The sequence below is a fragment of the Pristiophorus japonicus genome, chromosome 10 (genome assembly GCF_044704955.1).
Source record: "Pristiophorus japonicus isolate sPriJap1 chromosome 10, sPriJap1.hap1, whole genome shotgun sequence".
Lineage (NCBI taxonomy): Eukaryota > Metazoa > Chordata > Chondrichthyes > Pristiophoridae > Pristiophorus > Pristiophorus japonicus.
Genome location: NC_091986.1, coordinates 115,719,269 through 115,741,549, shown reverse-complemented (window position 1 = coordinate 115,741,549; position 22,281 = coordinate 115,719,269). Strand labels below are relative to the sequence as shown.

The window sequence follows — 22,281 nt, the reverse complement described above, 5'->3', positions numbered from 1 at the left end:
ACGGTAGCACAGTCTTTCAGAATTGTACAATACAGTTGAAAGGGCCGGTCATAGAGGGGCCGGCCCAAAGCCGGAGCTTGCAGCAGGGCTGTCTTTAGTTCCTGAAAGGCTTGGACGTCTGCGGTTTCTATTTTAAAGCTGCCTTACTTATTTGTATACGGGGTGAGGTGCTTAGTCATCAGGGCAACATTAGGGATCCAGGATCTGCAGTAATTGATCATCCCCAACCACTGTCGCATTTGTTTAGCCGTGCTAGGGACTGGAAACTGGCAAATTGGTTCGACTCGGCTAACCTCCAAAGCTCGGTGGATACTCGGTATTGCCTGTGATTTCAGTGGATACTGTCGGATAAGGGCCAGTCCACATTGCCCTGCACTGGGATCTCAATCGGATCAATGGGAATATAACCCATTTGGGAGGGGTCCTCTGCCCACACATGAGGATCCACATAGTCAGGTATGTCAGAGCCAGTATGATGCTGCAGAGTCGTGGAATTGGACTGTTCGGCCATGTTTTACAATTTGCACATCCCGGCTGGTAGGGTCAGCCTTGTCTATAGCCTGGCGCACCATAACTCCCAAATCTTTAGCGTGGTGGGGAGGTAATACTTCACGAGTAATATGTGGTGCCACCATTGGGGCTGTCCATTTCCACAAAATCTGCCTTCCCTTCCGGTCTAGTCACTCTAGCCCTTAATAGAATTTCCTTCACTTCCCCTTCGTGATCCTGATAAAAGTTCTGCAGGTCCTGATTCTTTCCACTGGGATCGTATGCTAGGGTCACGTGATAGGGTGCCTCCAGAGACCACCACTGAGGGGTTCTAGTGGTATAATACTGCCGCTTAAGGGTTCCTTGTTTTACAATAATCCCATCATCTCCACACTCCAAATGCAACTGGAATTTGCAGAGGAGGTCTCTAGCCATCAAGTTACAGTCCAGATTGGTAGTGATAACAAATCAATGTTCCACCGATTCTTCCTGGTAACCCATTTTAACCAGTTCCGACACCGGGAATGCAGAGACTTGTCCCAGGAATCCTGACAGTCCCTGTGTTTCAGTGAAGGTGGGGAGTTTAAGCTTTGATTGTACAGAAGACATGAAGGCTCCCGTATCTATCAAGAAGGGTTGCCACTCATTCCGAATTTTTAACAATATCATCGGTTCATCATCCGGGGAGGTTCCCTGCACAATCAAGCTGCGTAGTCAATACGAATCGGGGGACGGTTGGCCAAAGGGGTTGTTCTGGGAGAAGTTAGTGTAAGATCCCCGTCCTCTCCCCCCTTACCCCCCTCCTCTTCCTCCTCTTCCTTTTTCGTGCTGACGGGAGGGACAATTTCTATTCCAATGTCATTCTTGCCCACAAATAAAGCATCCATCTCGTCTTTCCCAGCCCCGATCTCTTCCCATACCAGGCTGGGGACAGTAGGGCGGTCCGTAATTAGCAGGGCCCGGGCCATTTGGGTGTTTGATATAACCGTATCCCTGTTTGTCCACCCAACCCTGCACGCAATACTGCGGTTCCATCTGGTATCCCCTTGGGTCAGGTTTTGGTCCTTCCACCCGAGGCGGCTCCATACTGATGGGCTTCTGAAGGGTCGTGGTGAGAGCATTAAAGATAGTGTTTAGGCGATCCTGGACATTGTTAGGGTGAGCAACCACCAATGCATCATGAGTAGCACGTCCTAGGTGAGTTAGAAATCGGGCATGCTCAGTTGGGCTCAGGGTTTGCTTTACCAGGGCCCACAGGTCCCTTGATTCTGCATTATATCCATGCATGTCGAGGTCACTCCGTGAAATCGGAGGTCAGGGTTAAGTTGGGTTTGTGGATCCCTTTCAGCTTATTTATCTTAGCCTTTTAACTCTTCAATTTGTTTTGTTTGAATATCTATTTCTTTATTGTATCAGGGAAGTATTATTACATAAGCTAATTCTGTTTTTATTTTTATTCTGACTATCGCACCATTCCTCTGTTAGCTGAGTCTTTTTTCTATTAAGAAATCCAAATTGATAATGTTCAGTATGAAATGGCTTTCAATGGAAAGGGTTAACTCCTTTACAGGTTTGTAAGAAGACTTGATGTCATTACGTGACTTCACGTAACCATCTGAAAAAAATCTTTTCATCAGGAAAGGCAGCATTTGATTAAACTCCAATATTTTTTTAACTTCTTATTCCAGTACATGCCAAGGATATTTTTTAATTGATTTAAAACGAGACCACACATTTGTTTACTGAAATTCAATTTCGTCATCAGCCTCGGTCAACGCAAAGCCAACCATTTTAACTAAGTAGTCTATCGATACCTTTCTCAGAGGTCCCAGTGGAACTCTGAGTACGTTTCTCGTGCGTGCACTCTTTCTTTAAGACGTCTACGGTTTTTAATATGTCCTCCTTCTGTCAATGAAAGCCCTAATTTAATGGAGTTTTTCTGCCAACTCGACAGGAGTGATTTCTTTAGACTGCAGTGGAAATTTTCTCATAATTTAAAATCTCAGAACATTTTTTTTTCTTTCAGCACCTATTTAGTACGTTACTTTTTTTTTTACACAGTAAAAATCACACAAGCATTTCTCATTTAAAACAAACGTTCACAAGAGTCTCTTTTCTTTCCTATTAATTTTTGGATCCATGATTGATCATCTATCCCTATCTAGCTCTAACTATCCCTACTTTCCGTGTCGCCGCATGGATCTACTTGGGCCTCAAACCCACACAGACACTGGGCCTCGAAATCAGGCAGGCTCTGGGCCTCGAACCCAGGCAGACTTACCTATTCTAACCTATCTTTCCAAGTCGCCGCTTGGTTTGCGTCACCGCGCAATACTTACCTATTCTAACCTATCTTTCCAAGTCGCTGCTTGGTTTGCATCACCGCGCAATTTCCCTATCTCTATCCCTATTCTAAGTTTGAAAGGTATTCACCAGATTGTCCTGGATCTCGTTCAGACACTACCTGAGAACCAGCGAGTGGCTAAACTTTCCTCAGACTTTTGAAACCGGGGGAAACTGGAGCAGTATTGAAATCATACTCACTCCAGTGGCCACTTTCCCCTCGTCTCGTCCAAGGCTAGTCTGGCTCTTAATTCGCAAGTTTTCGGCAGTTGTCCGTTGAGATCCCACTTCTGACACCAAATGTTGATTTCTGGATTCTTTTCCCTCAATCTGGTTCAGCAAAATTACTGAAACGAATACCGTTTGTGCTTTAAACAAAGCAAGCTTTTATTTAAAAAGCAAATCCCGATCGGGGACCTTATCAGACAGAAGGAATGCAACTCTGATAGAACGCACCCACTTCCTACGGACAAAGTGACGTTACATTGTAAAGGGATGATGGTTATACATTTTCGGCAAAAGATAACAAGATAGGGCTGGAGTGACATCCTAGTCCAGCCTATCCCTTTTGATTCCTCTTTCCCTTTGTCCACTCATAAGCCGACCTAAGTATGGTCTGATTTTAAACAAAGACCTTCTGTTAATGTTTCAGGTTAATAACATGATTTATAATAAGACCTTGAGGTTTTTCTGCAAGCTGTGGGTTTTGTTTCAATATGTGTTAGTGTTGTAACATTTCGCAGTCTCGAGTCTGAGATGTCATGGCTATTCCTCCATGAATTCTTTGTTAGCTTATATTGTCCCTATACAATTCCCACGTTCTCAACTTCAATGTCTCGATACATTTTTAAACATTCACACCATCAGATCGGCTACCCAGCCCCCAGTCATAACAGACTCAGAACACTCGCCCAAGGCTGGAATTGGGCTGAGACGATCAACTCTGGAGCGGAAAGCCCTGGACCGTCTCAATTTGTAAAAAGACTGTTATTAATATCTCAAAGGGGGATATTGTCATGTATGTATGCTTGGGATTACTAGCCTCCAGGTGGCGTCACTGTCGGAGGTCATTGGGCTGTACGCACGTGTGTGCGGCCCAGGTATAAAAGGCCAGCCATCTTGTAATGTAATCGCTTTGGGCCCTAATAAAGCAGAGCCAGGTTTGTATCTGTGCTAGTTTACAGTATTCAGTCTATTGAGTTATTACATACAAAACAGTTATACTCTCACTTGATGGAGATAGTCATTGCCTGGCACTTGTGTGACGTGAATGTTACTTGCCACTTATCAGCCCAAGCCTGAATGTCGTCCAGGTCTTGCTGCATGCGGCTATGGACTGCTCCATTATCTGAGGAATTGCGAATCACACTGAACACTGTGCAATCATCAGTGAACATCCAGACTTCTGATCTAATGATGTGAGGGAAGGTCATTGATGAAGCAGCTAAAAATAGCTGGGCCTAGGACACTGCCCTGAGGAACTTCTGAAGTGATGTCCTGGGGCTGTGATGTTTGACCTCCAACCACCACAACCATCTTGCTTTGTGTTAGGTATGACTCCAGCAAGTGGAGAGTTTTCCCCCTGATTCCCATTGACTTTAGTTTTACTCCTGCTCCTTGATGCCACACTGTCAAATGCTGCCTTGATGTCAAGGGCAGTCACTCTCACCTCACCTCTGGAATTTAGCTCTTCTGTCCATGATTGGACCAAGGCTGTAATGAGGTCTGGAGCCAAACCCAAACTGGGCATCGGTGAGCAGGTTATTGGTGGGTAAGTGCCTTACATAATAAGCCATGGCCCTTCAATGTGGTATTTCAATTTGCCAAAAGAAAAATTGGTGAAAGGTCAGCAAGTGCCTTTTGCTTGCATGGTAAAATTCCTGTCATTTCATAACCTTGGCACGCCTGTTTTACACAACAAAAATATAATTTATTTTGTTTTAATGATTAAAAAAAAAACCTCTCTCATATAGTCTCTGAATATCGTTTCACTGGTGCAATCCAGTAGTTTTTCTGTTATTTGTCTAAGCGTAAACCGCATTGGCAGGATACTTGACTGTGAGGGGCAACACAGGTGAGCAGGGATCACTTAGTTAGAATTAGGACCGGAGACCGAGGTTGACCATTGTTTCTCCTCTCTATTCTGGTGCACTGAGGCCAACTGTAATGTCCATACTGCCTTGCTGGCTTAGATCAGCCAACTCAGCACAGAACCATAATCAAATCTATAAGACTAGTATATATGGCTCATTTCAATGACAAGCAATTAGGGAAGCTCCATATTTGCCAATCGAGGCATTAGAAGAGCTCTGATATTTCTTTTTATTTGCAAAAAAATGAATAATTTACTCAGCAGAGTTGTGAGCTATTTTACTCGATAGTAATCTATTGTACAATGACTAATTAGATTATGGAGAAATCATAATTAATGGTGTAATTGGCAAAAAGATTGTAAAACTGTTAGTAAACTCTCCTTTGAAAAGAATGTCACAATTCCTTGATAGTTTTATTATATTGTTGAAATTTTAATGCACACTAAAAGCTGAATATCCAATATCAAGGGGAAATTTTGTTTGTCCAAACATCTCGGGATCAAAATTTGGTTGCTAATGCCTGTTGATAACGCTGGTGTTAGATGTTAACTGGGAGTTAGGCGGTTGGGAATGCCGCTCGGTGCTGTTCATGCCTGACGCGAAATTTGGTGCTAATTTTTTTAAGGGGGTTAAAACATAACATACCACCGGCTAACCCCATGGAAATCATGACATCAGTACACATGCAATGCCTCCTTGGCGCCCTTCTCACCACATTCACTTTTGCCGCCTCACTTAACGGTTGGCATCCATGACACATGAAAAAATTGGACTGCACAAGACGGAGAAACTAATCTGGGCCGTTATTTAAATGGAGTTGCAGCCGGGGCTCAGAGGTCTCGGTCAGTGCTGCATTTGATGCTCGCAGGCAGTAGGGTGTTGACGTCGGACGGCTGTTGACTCGTCGGATTGACTACTAGTATCTGGGACACATTGGCTTCCATATTGGGTAAATTTGAAATCTCCATTTCACAGTGACCTGTGCCAAGTGATGGGGGCAGTGATGGCACACCACATTGTGCTGCGGCACCAACTTGAAAGGCGCCATTTGCAGAGACAGCTTAGGGCAAATGTGGATCTCTCCAGAGGAGAGGCCCCAGATGGTGGAGCAGGAGGCCATACACACGCAGGGTTTACTGTGCGCATTACTCTTATCTTAAGATGTCCAAGGAGCAATGCTCTAGAAGGCTGAGGTTCCGCATGAAGGTGGTCACGGAGCTATGCAACCTTCTGCGGACATACCTGGCAGCTGACATCGGCACCAGGACCTCGCTGTCAGTGGCAGTGAAAGTGACAGTAGCACTGAACTTTTATGCTACCAGCATATTCCAATCTCCTGTAGGCGATATATGCAACATCTCACAGTTTGCAGTATATTGCTGCAGTCGCCAGGTGACCACGCTCTCTACGGAAAACAATGGACTACATCAAGTTCAGTATGTCAAAGGATGAGCGCACTCCTGGCTTTGGCAGGATAGCGGGCTTCCCCAGGGTGCAAGGAGCCATTGATTGTACACATGTGGCATTGAGGGTCCTGCCCCACAATGGAGAGATCTTTCAAAATCGCAAGGGGTTCCACTCCCTCAACATACAGCTGGTCTGCAATCACAGGCAGATGATCCTCACTGTCATTGCCCGATATCCTGGCAGCCGTCACGATGTCTTTATCCTGCGGGAGATCACTGTGCCACGACTCTTCAAGCCGTGGCTGCCTGCTGGGTGACAAAGGATATGGCGTGGTCCCCTGGCTGATGACACCTCTCCGCAATCCCAGCACCCCTGCCGAGCAGCGCTACAACACCAGCCATACCACAACCCGGGCCATTATTGAGTAAACTATCGGGGTTCTGAAGCAGCGTTTTCGCTGCCTTGACTGCTCTGGAGGGGCATTCCAGTACTCACCTGATAGAGTCTCCATGATCACCATTGTCTGCTGCATGCTGCACCACCTGGACATTATGAGGAGCCAGCCATTAACACCAGGAATGGATGATCCACCTCGGGAGGATGACGACTATGAGGAGGAAGACGAGGAGCCTCACCAGAGGAGGCAGCATGACATTGCTGCGGCTGGAAGGGCTGCTCGTCAGAGACTCACCATTCATCGATTCCATTGAATGACTCTTGACATGCCGAATGGCCAGCCTATACACCTGGGCATCAACTCAACACATCGCTGCACACCCTGCAGCCCTCCATCTTTAAAAATCCGTGCCTCATCATGTGAACAATTCAAACTTGGTATATTGCAAACAAAATCATGTGTGCTGAAAACAAGCACAAGACAACAACTTCATCCCCAACACATCAACATACTCACAAAACCCCTTCAAACATTCTCAGAGACATCCAAGTGCACCTATTGAGATCAGTTCATTTTGTAATAAGGTAGCATCTCTGGTGAGTTCCAAACAATTGTTGCATCGTTCATCCGAGTGCAACAATTTACATGAGCTTACATTGCAACAACCTAGCCATCTCATACAAGTGCAACTAGTTTTAAAAGCTCATATCTTCACAAATTTAGCATATGTGGCCACCTTCCCACAGGTCTTTACTTTGTCTTAAAGGGGGCTTTACCGCTCCTTCCCATTCCCCCTCTCCCACACCTACTGCTCCTCCTCAATGGAGTCTCAGGGCCTTCAGCAAGGCTGGTAGTCGGTTGCTGACTTGGATCCGGAGCCACACATGATGGCATAGCAGGATGTCTCCAACCAGCTCAGGCCCTGGAAGACCCAGCTGCGGACTGCATAACCTCAGCATGGGTGGAAACACTCTGTTGTGGATGGGGTGCAGAGAGCAGCAGTTGCGAAGGCAGAATGATGTGGGCCTGAGAAACGACATCATAGTCCAACTGGCCCAACAGACTGATACTCCCCCGGGGCAGAGCATCATCATCTGCAGAAATCTGGGTGAGATCAGATTGCTGCCCTGGTTCGGCAAGGTTACGCCCTGTTCAACCGATGTGACCCTAGACTGGATGGTAGTGATCAGTGTGTCCGTTGAATCTATTTGCCTCTGCATCAAAAGTGTCTGCGACTGCAGTACACCAGAGAGCTGACTTAGGACACCACACACTGATGACATTTGAGTATGGAGGTCTACAATAGCATCGGCCTGGTGCTCAATGGCCACTGCAATGTCAGCCATAGCCTGTGCCACCATGTCTGGGACCCCATGGTCACTGTTTACATCCAGCATCCATTGGTATCTACCAAGGATGGGCTCGATGGGTTGCTAAGAGGCATGAGCAATAGTTAAGGCGGACTGCTCCATCCTCACAGTTAGTGTATCAAGTCTCTGTGGTACCCTTGTTAGTGCACCCAGCAGATCACTGTGCAATTGCAGGGATTGTCTTGCGAACCTCTAAGTCGGGCTCATCATCAGAGCATCACTCAGGCGCGCACCCACCCTCCGGGGAGTTGGTCCCCGGGCTTCCTCTCCCCCGTGGCATTGCTGGAGGCCAATAAGTCCAGGAGTATTACCCACCTCCACCTCCCCCACCACTCCTTGGTAAGCAATGCTGCTGGCCCCGCTCTCAGACGGCGCAGACTCCTGTGTGAGGTTGAAGGAGATGTCGTCCTCCTACTCCTCCTCGTCCTGTTGATTGTCACCACCATCTGCATCCGTGGAAGGCCCCCCGAGAAGGCCCCGGTGGATCTGGCTGGTCATCTGAAAGCACAAACACAGAACAGCGGTTACCTGCAAGGGAGGGGGTCAGGAGTGGGAAAGGCATTCGTGAATGCCAGTCTCATGGAAATAGCTGCACGTCGATGGTGTGAGGGCCAAGTGTCCTTCAGGTCACTGCAGAAGAACTCAACATACCATCACTGTCCCGGCATCGCATCAACTTGAACGCCCATCAGGGCAGTTATCCGTTCCTCCAACGGATTGAGCACTTGGAGGTCTGGCTCCCCTCTACCAGTCTGCATTTGCTCCCGTAGGTTGTGTGCGAGCTTCGCCTGTAACATTAAACAGAAAGTCAGATTTAGAGGCCTTCTATCAGAGTGTCCCAAGTGCCTTATATACTTTACTACATTTTACTCTATGAGAGTCTTCACAGCTCGATGTTTAGTACATTTTACTCTATGACAGTCTTCACAGCTCGATGTAACCACCATTCGCAGCATGGACTTGCTGTGGCAATGCTTGAATTCGGGTGCCAGGATCTAACAGTACCAGGGAGGCTACCATCTTTGAGACGCATATGAAGACTGAAGAATCAACAACATGTGGGGTGGGTCTGTCGAACTGAGTAGCAAGGTTAACAGCACATGCAGGCCTTTGCAGTGGGTAAGGCTGAAAATGGGAACCTTGACTGTGGCCTCACCCACTTAGAGCATGGATTCGGAAACACTATATTGAGCAGAGACTGCACATTGAGATCAGAGCAGAGCATGTTGAAGTTTGAAATTAAAGATACTCACCCTCACTAGCCGTGTCAGGTCATTCCACTTTTTTCTACATAAGAACATAAGAAATAGGAGCAGGAGTAGGCCATACGGCCCCTCGAGCCTGCTCCGCCATTTAATAAGATCATGGCTGATCCGATCATGGACTCAGGTCTACTTCCCTGCCCACTCCCCATGATCTCTTATTCCCTTGTCGGTTGATTGCAATGCTGTGCTTGGGACGGTGTCACTCGCAGACGCTTGCTCTGCAATTTCCCTTGATAGCCTTCAGTACGTTTGGGGTTGGGGTCTCCTCCCAGCCTCTGTCCTCAGCACCTGCCAATGCCTCTCCAAGGCATCGAGGAGTGCATCCAGTGCGGCATCCGTGATCCGGTGGGCATGCTGACGAGCTGCTGCTACAAGGTCTGCCATACTCACTGACTGAGTGCGTGCGTAGGAAACGAATATAGCCAAGAGACGTTGAGGCTAATAATCAACACCTCAATTCAATCCAGGTGGCGCCACTTTGTCTCTCCAAATGCTGCCTAAGTCCCGGATGTTGAGCCCACACTTAACGGCCCACTTTGTGCGGCACAGGGCATCCAGATTTTACGTTGCTATCGATTCTTTAAGCGTCAACACTGAATTTCGTGATTGGGGACGGCGCCTGAAGCGAGACGTTAAAAATTTCTCTCATGCGTTGACAACGCATCGAAAATGGTGGCTCCTTAATATTCAGATAAAATACAATCACATTAATGAACTCAAAGGGAGGAATGTTTGCTACACCAATATCGTCTTTTACATGTTATCTTTTAGCAAAAAGATCATTTTCATGGTTTAAAAACCCCACATTTGCTTATCATGCAGTTTATTATGGCTTAAACATACACGAGTATAAGTAAAAAGTAGTTTTTAAAAAAACTTTGTTTACTTAAATAACAATGTGTGCTACAAATGTTCTCTAGTCCCATTTTTCACCTTCTTGTTGTTAATTGTAGTTAATGTGTTTCCATTGTTTAATAGTGTGAAATGATGGCTAACAGAGAATACAACCAGAAGATTTCAGCATTCAATGTAGGAGTCGCTGAAGCCAAAAAGAGACGGAAGAATTCAAAATGCAAAGAATTTTATGTAAGACATAAATAGCATGCTAGGAATTTATTTTTGGAATTATTTTCTTTATGTATGTTTGATCGTTGATTTTAAAGTCCCGAGGTTTAAATATTTAAAAGACAAAATCCACCTACTTTGATGGCAGAAATGACGCAATCTATATTTTACGTGTTTAAAATTAGTGTGATTCATGAAAGTAGAAATTCTGATGGCACAGTGGCACTGCAGGGAGCGTGGGAAATTCTGCCCACCACTTTGGCCCTCCCATGACTTGTCCCAAATTCTGGGGCTGGAATCAATTCCATAATAGGTGAATAGCCACCTCAGTAGCGGCATATCAGGATCACCCATTCAGTGGAGTAAACAGAATCTTGGAGAAGCATCCTCTCCAAGAGGGGGAGTCATGGGCTTATCAGTCCAAAGAAATAGAGTGGTGCCAGACTTTTAGGAGATGCACCCATGCTGTGAAACTCCAAATCAAACAGCAATCAATCCCTCTAGGATAGATTTATGTTTGATTATTTTTCTGGGTGTGGCCCATTTGTGGCTCAGAAGACTACCTATGCCTTTCTTCTGCAGACATTGGTACCACTGGGCCCTACGGTGGCGTATCTGTTGGATATTCCCATGGAGCCCAGGAACACAGAACTACACAGAAGGAACAGAAACCTGGTTGAGTCAGAATCTATCCCAACCTTTGGTTTCTTTGATGATCAAAAGCCCTAATTCTGCCCCATTTTCAGCAGTGGGGGAAGATCTGTGCCCATGCCCAGGCCATTGCTAAATTTGTCAGGACCTCTTTTTAGGCAGCCCTGGAAGCCAATAGAATTGAACTCAGGCATCAATTCAATATGTAAATAAGAGTCCTGCGCCCGTTTCGGGACAAGAATAACTTGGGTTAGATTTTAGGTTCTGCTCATTTTGGGGTGGTAATGGTGGAAGGGTGATAAAGTTTGTGCCTGGGAACAGTTTGCGCCTCAGTCAGCAAAATTCATTATCAGCGCCCTGAGTGTGGGGTGGAGCACTAAGGGAGGCATTACACACCTCTTTTATGACACCAGGTGGGCTGAGCAATTGAAAATCTCAAGCTCAACAGCTGGCCTCGGAGTGGTCTGGAGGGAAAAACAAACCTGAAAAAAACCCACCAAAAACATTCCCAATAAATAACTTGCGCCACCATAACATAAATCGCAAAACACCCCCAAAAAACAATCGCACTTACCTCACTGCGGCTGCTGCAGCTTGGATTGCCAGCTTCCACAGGTGTTCCTACCAGGGTGCTGTAGCCTTTTTAAAGGTTCTTGGACAAGACACCAAATAGGCAGCAGTCAGTATGTTTGAGCAATAGATCAAGATTTATTAAGCTTACAGCGTAATATACTTAACAAAAGGCGACAATTGAACGAAAAGCTCGCAGCCCTTGGTCTCTGGAATCTCTCGGACATGGGTGACGTTATCTTCAGTCTGTTCTTTGCTCTCCCAGCAGTTTCTGTATGAAGCTATTCCTTGAGTATCGATGTTTTAACCAATTTCTTATCAAAAGGTTCGTTTGGCCAGTGTCCATATATGGTCTTTAACAAAATCACCTTTTTTAAAATTGGTTCTAGTGGTCAAAATACCATTGTAACTCAGACCAGAGGTAGTATCTTGGCCACGCCTGCCTCCAGTAATTTTCCATCAACCCTACTTTGTCCATGTTGTACATTCTTCCACCTCACTGGAATTCACCTTATCTCTTTTACTCCTAACAAGCAGTACCAGGGGCCCATTTCAAACTGTCTCTCTAGTCTTGGTGATGTCCAGACTATCTCACTTCAATCTAACAGATGGATAGCCTAACTCCAATGATCTGCCTTATTTTATGTTTCTTTATACAAACTATAGTTCAAATATATTTGTAATTAGTTTTGTTAAACAAACTCTAATTCCTACTTTGCATGTCATTTAACAATCTGACCTTCACCAGCAGCCTATGGCTGCTTGTTATCTGAGCTTAGTCAAAACTGCTTTTTGACTGTCTTTGCGTACATTCACCTGTCCACAGAGAATCATGGGTAAGATTAGTTGGTCAATGACCACAACTAAATATATATGTACATGATCCCCATCTACTATGAATCTCTAATTCTCTAATGCCAGTCCTTCGTACAGTGCTCTACGGAGTACTATGGATTGGTGTTGGCCAAAAATCAAGCCGGTGTCGCAACCAGGGGCGATGCACACCTGCTCGCCTCTTCCGGGCAGTAATGCTCCGTGCCCAGTCGAAACTAGCACCGAATGTTCCTGCTGGGCGCTGGAAGCTGGCTGCCCGCCCGGAAGTGCTTACCACTGCCGCCCCTCCAGGGTGTTAACAGTGGTGGCAGAAGACCGAGAATCCAGCCCCAAGTACTTATATAATGCCTTTAATGTAGTAAAATGTCCCAGGAGTATTAGAATACAAAAAAATTGACACCAAGCCACATAAGGAGAAAATTAGGACAGGTGACCAGAAGCTTGGTGAAAGAGGTAGGTTTTAAGGAGCGCCGTAAAGGAGGAGAGAGAGGTAGAGAAGTGGAGAGGTTTAGGGAGGGAATTCCAGAGCTTAGGGCCAAGGCAACAGAAGATATGGCCACCAATCATTGAACGATTATAATCAGGGAAACTTAAGCGAGTAGATTTAGAGGAGTGCAGATATCCCGGTAGGGAAAGGGGGATTGTGGGGCTGGAAGAGGGAGGGGCAAGGCCATGGAGGAATTTGAAAACAAAGATGCTAATTTTGAAATCGAGGCATTGCTTAATCGGGAGCCAATGTAGGTCAGTAAGCACAGGGGTGATGGATGAACGGGACTCGGTGCGAGTTAGGACACAGGCAGTTGAGTTTTGGATTATCTCAAGTTTAAGTAGGGTACTATGTGGGAGGCCAGTCAGGAGTACATTGGAATAGTCAAGTCTAGAGGTAACAAAGGCATGGATTAGGGTTTCAGCAGCGGATGAGCTGAGGCAAGGGCGGAGACGGACGATGTTATGGAGGTGAAAATAGGCCGTCATAGTTATGCAGTGGATATGTCGTCGGAAGCTCATTTCAGGGTCAAATATGACACCAAGATTACGAACAGTGTGGTTCAGCCTCATACAGATATTAAGGAGAGGGATGGAACCAGTAGCTAGGGAACGGAGTTTGTGGCGGGGACCGAAAACAATGGCTTCAATCTTCCCAATATTTAATTGGAGAAAATTTCTGCTCATCCAGAACTGAATGTCGGTCAAGCAGTCTGACAGTTTAGAGACCGTGGAGGTGTCAAGAGAAGTGGTAGTGAGGTAGAGCTGGTGTCGTCAGCGTACATGTGTTTTCAGATGATGTCGCCAAGAGGCAGCAGGTCGAGGAGAAATAGGAGGGGGCCAAGGATTGATCCTTGGGGGACACCAGAGGTAACAATATGGGAGCAGGAGGAGAAGCCATTGCAGGTGATTCTCTGGTTACAATGAGATAGATAAGAATGGAACCAGGCGAGTGCAGTATGTCATTTGTGACTTTGATGAGAGCCATTTTGATACTGTGGCAGGGGCGGAAATCTGATTGGAGGGATTCAAACGTGGAGTTGCGGAAAAGATGGGCAAGGATTTGGGAGCCGACAACACACTCAAAGACTTTGGAGAGGAAAGGGAGGTTGGAGATCAGGCGGTAGTTTGCAAGGACAGAGGGGTCAGAGCTTTGTTTTTTGAGGAGTGGGGTGATGACAGCAGATTGGAAGGAGGAGTGACAGTACCCGAGGACAGAGAACCGTTAACAATGTTAGCTAACATGAGAGCCAGCAATGGTCAGCAGTTTGGTGGGATTAGAGTCGAGAGAGCAGGAAGTGGGTCTCATGGACAAGATGAACGCAGAGAGGTCATGAGGGGAGATCGGAGAGAAACTGGAGAAAGATGTGCGGTCAGGACTAGAGCGGGGGTGGGGGTGGGGGAACTTTAGGGGAAGTTTAGCCCGGGTGATCTCAATCTTAGAGACAAAGAAGTCCATGAGCTCCCCACACGTTGTTGGAGGTGAGGGTGGAGGAGACAGGGGAAAGAGATTTAAGAAGATAGTTAGCAGTGGAGAATAGAAGCCGAGGTATATCTTTGCATTCCAAAATGATTCTGGAATGATGAACAATTTTGGCAGACAAGACAATGGTCTCTCCTCATTCTTCCTACCAAAATGTATCACCTCACACTTCTCTGGCATATGTCCATCCATTCCAACAGCCTGTCTATGTCTTCTTGAAATCTATTACTATCTTCATAAGGACATAAGAAATAGAAGCAGGAGTAGGCCATTTGGCCCCTCGAGCCTGCTCTGCCATTCAATAAGATCATGGCTGATCCAATCATGGATTCAGCTCCACTTCCCTGCCAACTCCCCATAACTCTTTACTCCCTTATCGCTCAAAAATCTGTCTATCTCCGTCTTAAATATAATCAATGACCCAACTTCCACAGCTCTCTGAGGCAGAGAATTCCATAGATTTATAACCCACTGAGAGAAACATTTCTCCTCATCTCAGTTTTAAATAGGTGGCCCCTTATTCTAAGACTATGTCCCTTAGTTTTAGTTTCCCCTATGAGTGGAAATATCCTCTCTGCATCCACCATGTCGAGCCTCCTCATTATCTTTTAAGTTTCAATAAGATCACCTCTCATTCTTCTGAACTCCAATGTGTATAGGCCCAACCTACTCAATCTATCTTCATAAGTCAACCCCCTCATCTCCGGAATCAACCTAGTTAACCTTCACTGAACAGCCTCCAATGCAAGTATATCCTTCCTTAAATACGGAGACCAAAACTGTACGCAGTACTCCAGGTGTGGCCCCACCAAAAACCTGTACAGTTGAAGCAGGACTTCTCTGATTTTATACTCTATCCCCCTTGCAATAAAGGCCAACATTCCATTTGCCTTCCTGATTACTTGCTGTACCTGCATACTAACTTTTTGTGTTTCATGCACAAGGACCCCCAGGTCTCTCTGTACTGCAGCACTTTGCAATTTTTCTCCATTTAAATTATAATTTGCTTTTTTATTATTTCTGCCAAAGTGGATAACCTCACATTTTCCCACATTATACTCCATCTGCCAAATTTTTGCCCACTCGCTTAGCCTGTCTATATCCTTTTGCAGATCTCTTGTGTCCTCCTCACAAATTGCTTTCCCATCCAGCTTTGCATCATTAGCAAACCTGGCTATGTTACACTCGGTTCCTTCATCCAAGTCATTAATATAGATTGTAAATAGTTGAGGCCCCAGCACCGATCCTTGCAGCACCCCATTAGTCACTGTTTGCCAACCGGAAAATGACCCATTTATCCCGACTCTCTGTTTTCTGTTAGTTAGCCAATCCTCTATCCATGCTAATATATTACCCCCAACCCCGTAAACTTTTATCTTGTGCAGTAACCTTTTATGTGGCACCTTATCGAATGCCTTCTGGAAATCCAAATACACCACATCCACTGGTTCCCCCTTATCCACCCTGCTCGTTACTTCCACAAAGAACACCAGCAAATTTGTCAAACATGATTTCCCTTTCATAAAACCACGCTGACTCTGCTTGATTGAATCATGCTTTTCCAAATATCCCGTTACTGCTTCCTTAATAATGGACGCCAGCATTTTCCCAACAACAGACGGTAGGCTAACTGGTCTATAGTTTTCTGCTTTTTTTTCTGCCTCCTTTTTTAAATAGGGACGTTACATTTGCTGTTTTCCAATCTGCTGGGACCGACCCAGAATCCAGGGAATTTTGGTAGATTGCAACCAATGCATCCACTATCTCTGCAGCCACTGCTCTTAAGACCTTAGGATGTAAGGCATCAGGTCCAGGAGATTGTCCGCCTTTAGTCCCATTATTTTACCTAGTACTACTTCATTAGTGATAATGATTGTATTAAGTTCCTCCCTACCTTGGTTATCCACTATTGGGAAGTTTTTAGTGTCTTCTACCATGAAGACCAATATAAAATATTTGTTCAACATCTCTGCCATTTCCTTGTTCTCTATTATTAATCCCCCAGTTTCATCCTCTAAGGAACCAACATTTACTTTAGCCACTCTTTTCCTTTTTATGTACCTGTAGAAACTTTTTCTATTTGTTTTTATATTTCGTGCTAGTTTACTTTCATAATCTATCTTCCCTCTTTTAATCATGTTTTTAGTCATTCTCTACTGGCTTAAAAAAAATTCCCAATCCTCTGGCCTCCCACTAGACTTGGCCACTTTGTATGCCTTTGTTTTCAATTTGATACCCTCCCTTATTTCCTTAATTAGCTACGGATGGTTATCCCTACTCTTGCAGTCTGTTCTTCTCATTGGGATATATATTTTTGTTGCGAGTTATGAAATATCTCCTTAAATGTCTGCCATTGCTCATCAACTGTCCCATAGAAACATAGAAAATAGGTGCAGGAGTAGGCCATTTGGCCCTTCGATCCTGCACCACCATTCGATAAGATCATGGCTGATTATTCCCTCAGTACCCCTTTCCTGCTTTCTGTCCATACCCCTTGATCCCCTTAGCCGTAATCCCCTAACTCCCTCTTGAATATATCCAATGAACTGGCATCAACAACTCTCTGCGGCAGGGAATTCCACAGGTTAACAACTCTCTGAGTGAAGAAGTTTCTCCTCATCTCAGTCCTAAATGGTCTACCCCTTATCCTAAGACTGTGTCCCTTGGTTCTCGACTTCCCCAACATCAGGAACAACCTACACACATCTAACCTGTCCAGTCCCGTCAGAATCTTGTATGTTTCTATGAGAAACCCTCTCATCTTTCTAAACTCCAATATATAAAGGCCCAGTTGATCCAGTCTCTCCGCATATCTCAGTCCAGCCATGTCGGGAATCAATCTGGTAAACCTTCGCTGCACTCCCTCAATAGCAAGAATGTCCATCCTCAGATTAGGAGACCAAAACCGAATACAATATTCCAGGTGAGGCCTCACCAAGGCCCTGTACAATTGCAGTAAGACCTCCCTGCTCCTATACTCAAATCCCCTAGTTATGAAGGCCAACATACCATTTGCCTTCTTCATCACCTACTGTACCTATATGCCAACTTTCAATGACTGATGAACCATGACACCCAGGTCTCGTTGCACCTCCCCTTTTCCAAATCTGCCACCATTCAGATAATATTCTGTCTTTGCGTTTTTGCCCCCAAAGTGGATAATCTCACATTTATCCACATTATACTGCAGCTGCCATGCATTTGCCCAACCTGTCTAAGTCACCCTGCAGCCTCTTAGCGTCCCCCTCACAGCTCACACTGCCACCCAGTTTAGTGTCATCTGCAAACTTGGAGATATTACACTCAATTCCTTCATCCAAATCATTGATGTATATTGTAAAGAGCTGGGGTCCCAGCACTGAGCCCTGCGGCACTCCACTAGTCACTGCCTGCCATTCTGAAAAGGACCTGTTTATCCCGACTCTCTGCATCCTGACTGCCAACCAGTTCTCTATCCACGTCAGTATATTACCCCCAATACCATGTGCTTTGATTTTGCACACCAATCTCTTGTGTGGGACCTTGTCAAAAGCCTTTTGAAAATCCAAATACATCACATCCACTGGTTCTCCCTTGTCCACTCTACTCAAAAAATTTCAGAAGATTTGTCAAGCATGATTTCCCCTTCATAAATCCACGCTGACTTGGACCGATCCTATTACTGCTTTCCAAATGCGCTGCTATTTCATCCTTAATAATTGATTCCAACATTTTCCGCATCACTGATGTCAGGCTAACCGGTCTATAATTACCCGCTTTCTCTCTCCCTCCCTTTTTAAAAAATGGTGTTACATTAGCTACCGTCCAGTCCATAGGAACTGATCCTGAGTCGATAGATTGTTGGAAAATGATCACCAATGCATCCACTATTTCTAGGCCACTTCCTTAAGTACTCTGGGTACTTACAGAATATCAGGCCCCAGGGAGTTATCGGCCTTCAACCCCATCAATTTCCCTAACACAATTTCCCGCCTTATAAGGTTTTCCTTCAGTTCCTCCTGCTCACTAGACCCCTCGTACTTCCGGAAGGTTATTTATGTCTTCCTTCGTGAAGACAGAACCAAAGTATTTGTTCAATTGGTCTGCCATTTCTTTGTTCCCCATTATAAATTCACCTGAATCCGACTGTAAGGGACCTACATTTGGAAGCGTTTACAGCCAGTTTATATGTTCCCGGCAAGCTTCTTCGCGTACTCTATTTTCCCCCTCTTAATTAAACCCTTTGTCCTCTTCTGCTGAATTCTAAATTTCTCCCAGTCCTCAAGTTTGCTGCTTTTTCTGGCCAATTTATATGCCTCTTCCTTGGATTTAACACTATCCTTAATTTCCCTTGTTAGCCACGGTTGAGCCACCTTCCCCGTTTTATTTTTATTCCAGACAGGGATGTACAATTGCTGAAGTTCATCCATGTGATCTTTAAATGTTTGCCATTGCCTATCCACCGTCAACCCTTTAAGTATCATTTGCCAGTCTATTCTAGCCAATTCTCGCCTCAAACTATCGAAGTTACCTTTCCTTAACTGTGTCACTCTCCATCCTAATAAAGAATTCTACCATGTTATGGTCACTCTTCCCCAAGGGGTCTCGCACAACAAGATTGCTAATTAGTCCCATTCTTTAGTCTATTTTCCCAGTCCACTTCTGCCAACTCTGCCCTCATACATTTGTAGTCTCCTTTATTTAAGCTTAGGACCCTGGTTTGAGAACCAACTTTCTCACCCCCAACTGAATTTGAAATTCAACCATATTATGGTCACTCATTCCATTTCAAAAAACAGCCATTCACCACAACTCTGTTTTCTATCCCTTCGCCAGTTTTGTATCCATGCTGCTGCCGCCCCTTTTATCCCATGTGCTTCAACTTTGCTAACAAGCCTAGTATGTGGTACTTAATAAAATGCCTTTTGAAACTGCAACCATATACATCCATGTACATCAACCATATACACAATCAGGGGGCATAGATTTAAAGTAATTGGTAGGAGGTTTTGTTGTGTATGCAATAACTGTTAGACTGAGTACTGTTTAACTCCAAGAGGTATGACCTTGGCTCTGCTTTATTAAGGCCAAAAGTGACTAATATACAAAACGGCTGGACTTTTATACTTGGGCTGCACACACGTGCGTGCAGCCCAATGGCCTCCAACAGTGACGCCATCTAGTGGCTAGTGATTCCAAAAGTACATACATAACAATACCTCCCTCTGAGATATTAACACAGTCTTTTCCAAATTGAGACAGTCCAGGTTGACCGTCTCAGTTCAACTCTAGCCTTGGGTGAATGTTCAGAGTCTGTTGTGACTGGTGGCTGGGTGGCTGACCTGGTGGGAGTGGCAATGGCCATGTCAGGGATTGAAAGTCTATTTTCATTGAACATGTCAGTGATTGAAAGTCCTGATTCACGATGACCATGGAGTCCTCTGATGACTGGGGGTAGGTTGGTTGGTCGTCAATTGTCTCTTCCTCCGACTGTTCCGGTTCGTCTGTGTGCCGCAGCTTTGTCTGATCCATATGTTTCCTGCATGATTGCCCATTTTTGAGCTTGACAATAAATACTCTGTTGCCCTCCTTGGCCATGACAGTACCAGTGATCCACTTGCGACCCTGACCATAATTCAAAACATATACAGGATCATTTACAGAAATATCACGTGACACAGCTGCGCGATCGTGATACCCTTGCTGACTTTATCTTCTATATTCAACATGATTATTCAAGTCAGGGTGTACAAGAGATAGCTTGGTTTAAAACCTCTCTTTATCATTAGTTCAGTAGGCGAGACCCCGGTAAGCGTGTGTGGTCTTGTCCTGTAACTAAGCAGTATGCATGACAGGCGGGTCTGCAGTGACGCTTGGGTTACTCGCTTCATACTCAGCTTTATGATTTGGACAGCACATTCTGCTTGCCCATTGGATGCAGGTTTGAATGGTGCTGACCTTACATGTTTGATACCATTGAGTTTCATGAACTCTTGAAACTCCTAACTGGTGAAGCATGATCCGTTGTCGCTAACAACGATATCAGGCAGACCATGTGTCACGAACATGACACTGAGATTCTCAATGGTAGCTGTGGATGTGCTGGATGACATGATTATACACTCCAACTACTTCGAATATGCATCCACCACAACTAAAAACATCTTCCCCAGGAGGGGACCTGAAAAGTCTATGTGGATCCTGGACCATGGATTGGACGGTCATGACCACAGACTCAGCGGTGATTCCACTGGTGCTTTGCTGAGCTGCATGCAAGCGTTGCACTGATGCAAACATGATTTCAACTCAAAGTCAATTCCCGGTCACCATACATGAGACCTGGCGATGGCTTTCATCATTGCAGTTCTGGGATGTGTGCTATGTAGCTCACATACAAATTTCTCTCTCCCTTTCTTGGGCATAACAACATGATTGCCCCACAGTATACAGTCCGACTGAATAGACAGTTCACCTTTGTGACGAATGTAAGGTTTGGTCTCCTTGCACATTTGTTTGGGTATGGCAGACCAATTACCTTTGAGGATGCAACTCTTCCCCACCGATAAAATCGTGTCCTGGCTGGTCTTGGTCTTAACTTGTTGAGCCGTGACAAGGATTCCTTCACTCTCAAAAGCATCCATCAATAACAATAGGTCTGCCGGTTGTGGCGTTTCCACCTCCAGTGTCGGCTCAAAGCATCAGCACAATTCTTGGTGCCAGGTCTATGGTGAATGACATAATCATAAGGAAGGTAGTGCAGGGGTCCCCTGTGGTCATCTCCCTGCAAAACAGATACACTGCTTTGAGTGCTGTTGAGGGGGATGACTCATCAGGGAGGGCAGCAGCAGCCAAGTTCATGGCACCATGGCTGGCTCTGTTGCACAGGAGGGCAGGAAAAAAAGTGGGAGAGCGATAGTGATAGGGGATTCAATTGTGAGGGGAATAGATAGGCGTTTCTGCGGCCGCAACTGAGACTCCAGGATGGTATGTTGCCTCCCGGGTGCAAGAGTCAAGGATGTCTCGGAGTGGGTGCAGGACATTCTAAAAAGGGAGGGAGAACAGCCAGTTGTCATGGTGCACATTGGTACCAACGACATAAGTAAAAAAAAGGGATGAGGTACTACGAAAGGAATTTAAGGAGCTAGGAGCTAAATTAAAAAGTAGGACCTCAAAAGTAGTAATCTCGGGATTGCTACCAGTGCCACGTGCTAGTCAGAGTAGGAATTGCAGGATAGTGCAGATGAATACGTGGCTTGAGCAGTGGTGCAGCAGGGAGGGATTCAAATTCCTGGGGCATTGGAACCGGTTCTGGGGGAGGTGGGATTAGTACAAAGCGGACGGTCTGCACCTGGGCAGGACCGGAACCAATGTCCTAGGGGGAGTGTTTGCTAGTGCTGTTGGGGAGGAGTTAAACTAATATGGCAGGGGGATGGGAACCAATGCAGGGAGACAGAGGGAAACAAAAAGGAGACAAAAGCAAAAGACAGAAAGGAGATGAGGAAAAGTGGAGGACAGAGAAACCCAAGAAAAAGAACAAAAAGGGCCACTGTACAGCAAAATTCTAAAAGGACAAAGGGTGTTAAAAAAACAAGCCTGAAAGCTTTGTGTCTTAATGCAAGGAGTATCCATAATAAGGTGGATGAATTAACTGTGCAAATAGATGTTAACAAATATGATGTGATTGGGATTACGGAGACGTGGCTCCAGGATGATCAGGGCTGGGAACTCAACATCCAGGGGTATTCAACATTCAGGAAGGATAAAATAAAAGGAAAAGGAGGTGGGGTAGCATTGCTGGTTAAAGAGGAGATTAATGCAATAGTTGGGAAGGACAGTAGCTTGGATGATG

At 45.4% G+C, this 22,281-nt stretch overlaps 1 protein-coding gene across 1 annotated transcript in view; it reads left to right on the top strand.

The window, feature by feature from the left end:
• The window catches only part of LOC139275067 (coiled-coil domain-containing protein 81-like), a 214,617-nt gene that overhangs the window by 159,009 nt on the left and 33,327 nt on the right, over positions 1–22,281 (top strand). The window contains exon 10 of the mRNA XM_070892012.1: positions 10,343–10,450. Coding sequence (XP_070748113.1) covers positions 10,343–10,450 — 108 coding nt within the window. The remainder of the gene's footprint in view (positions 1–10,342; positions 10,451–22,281) is intronic.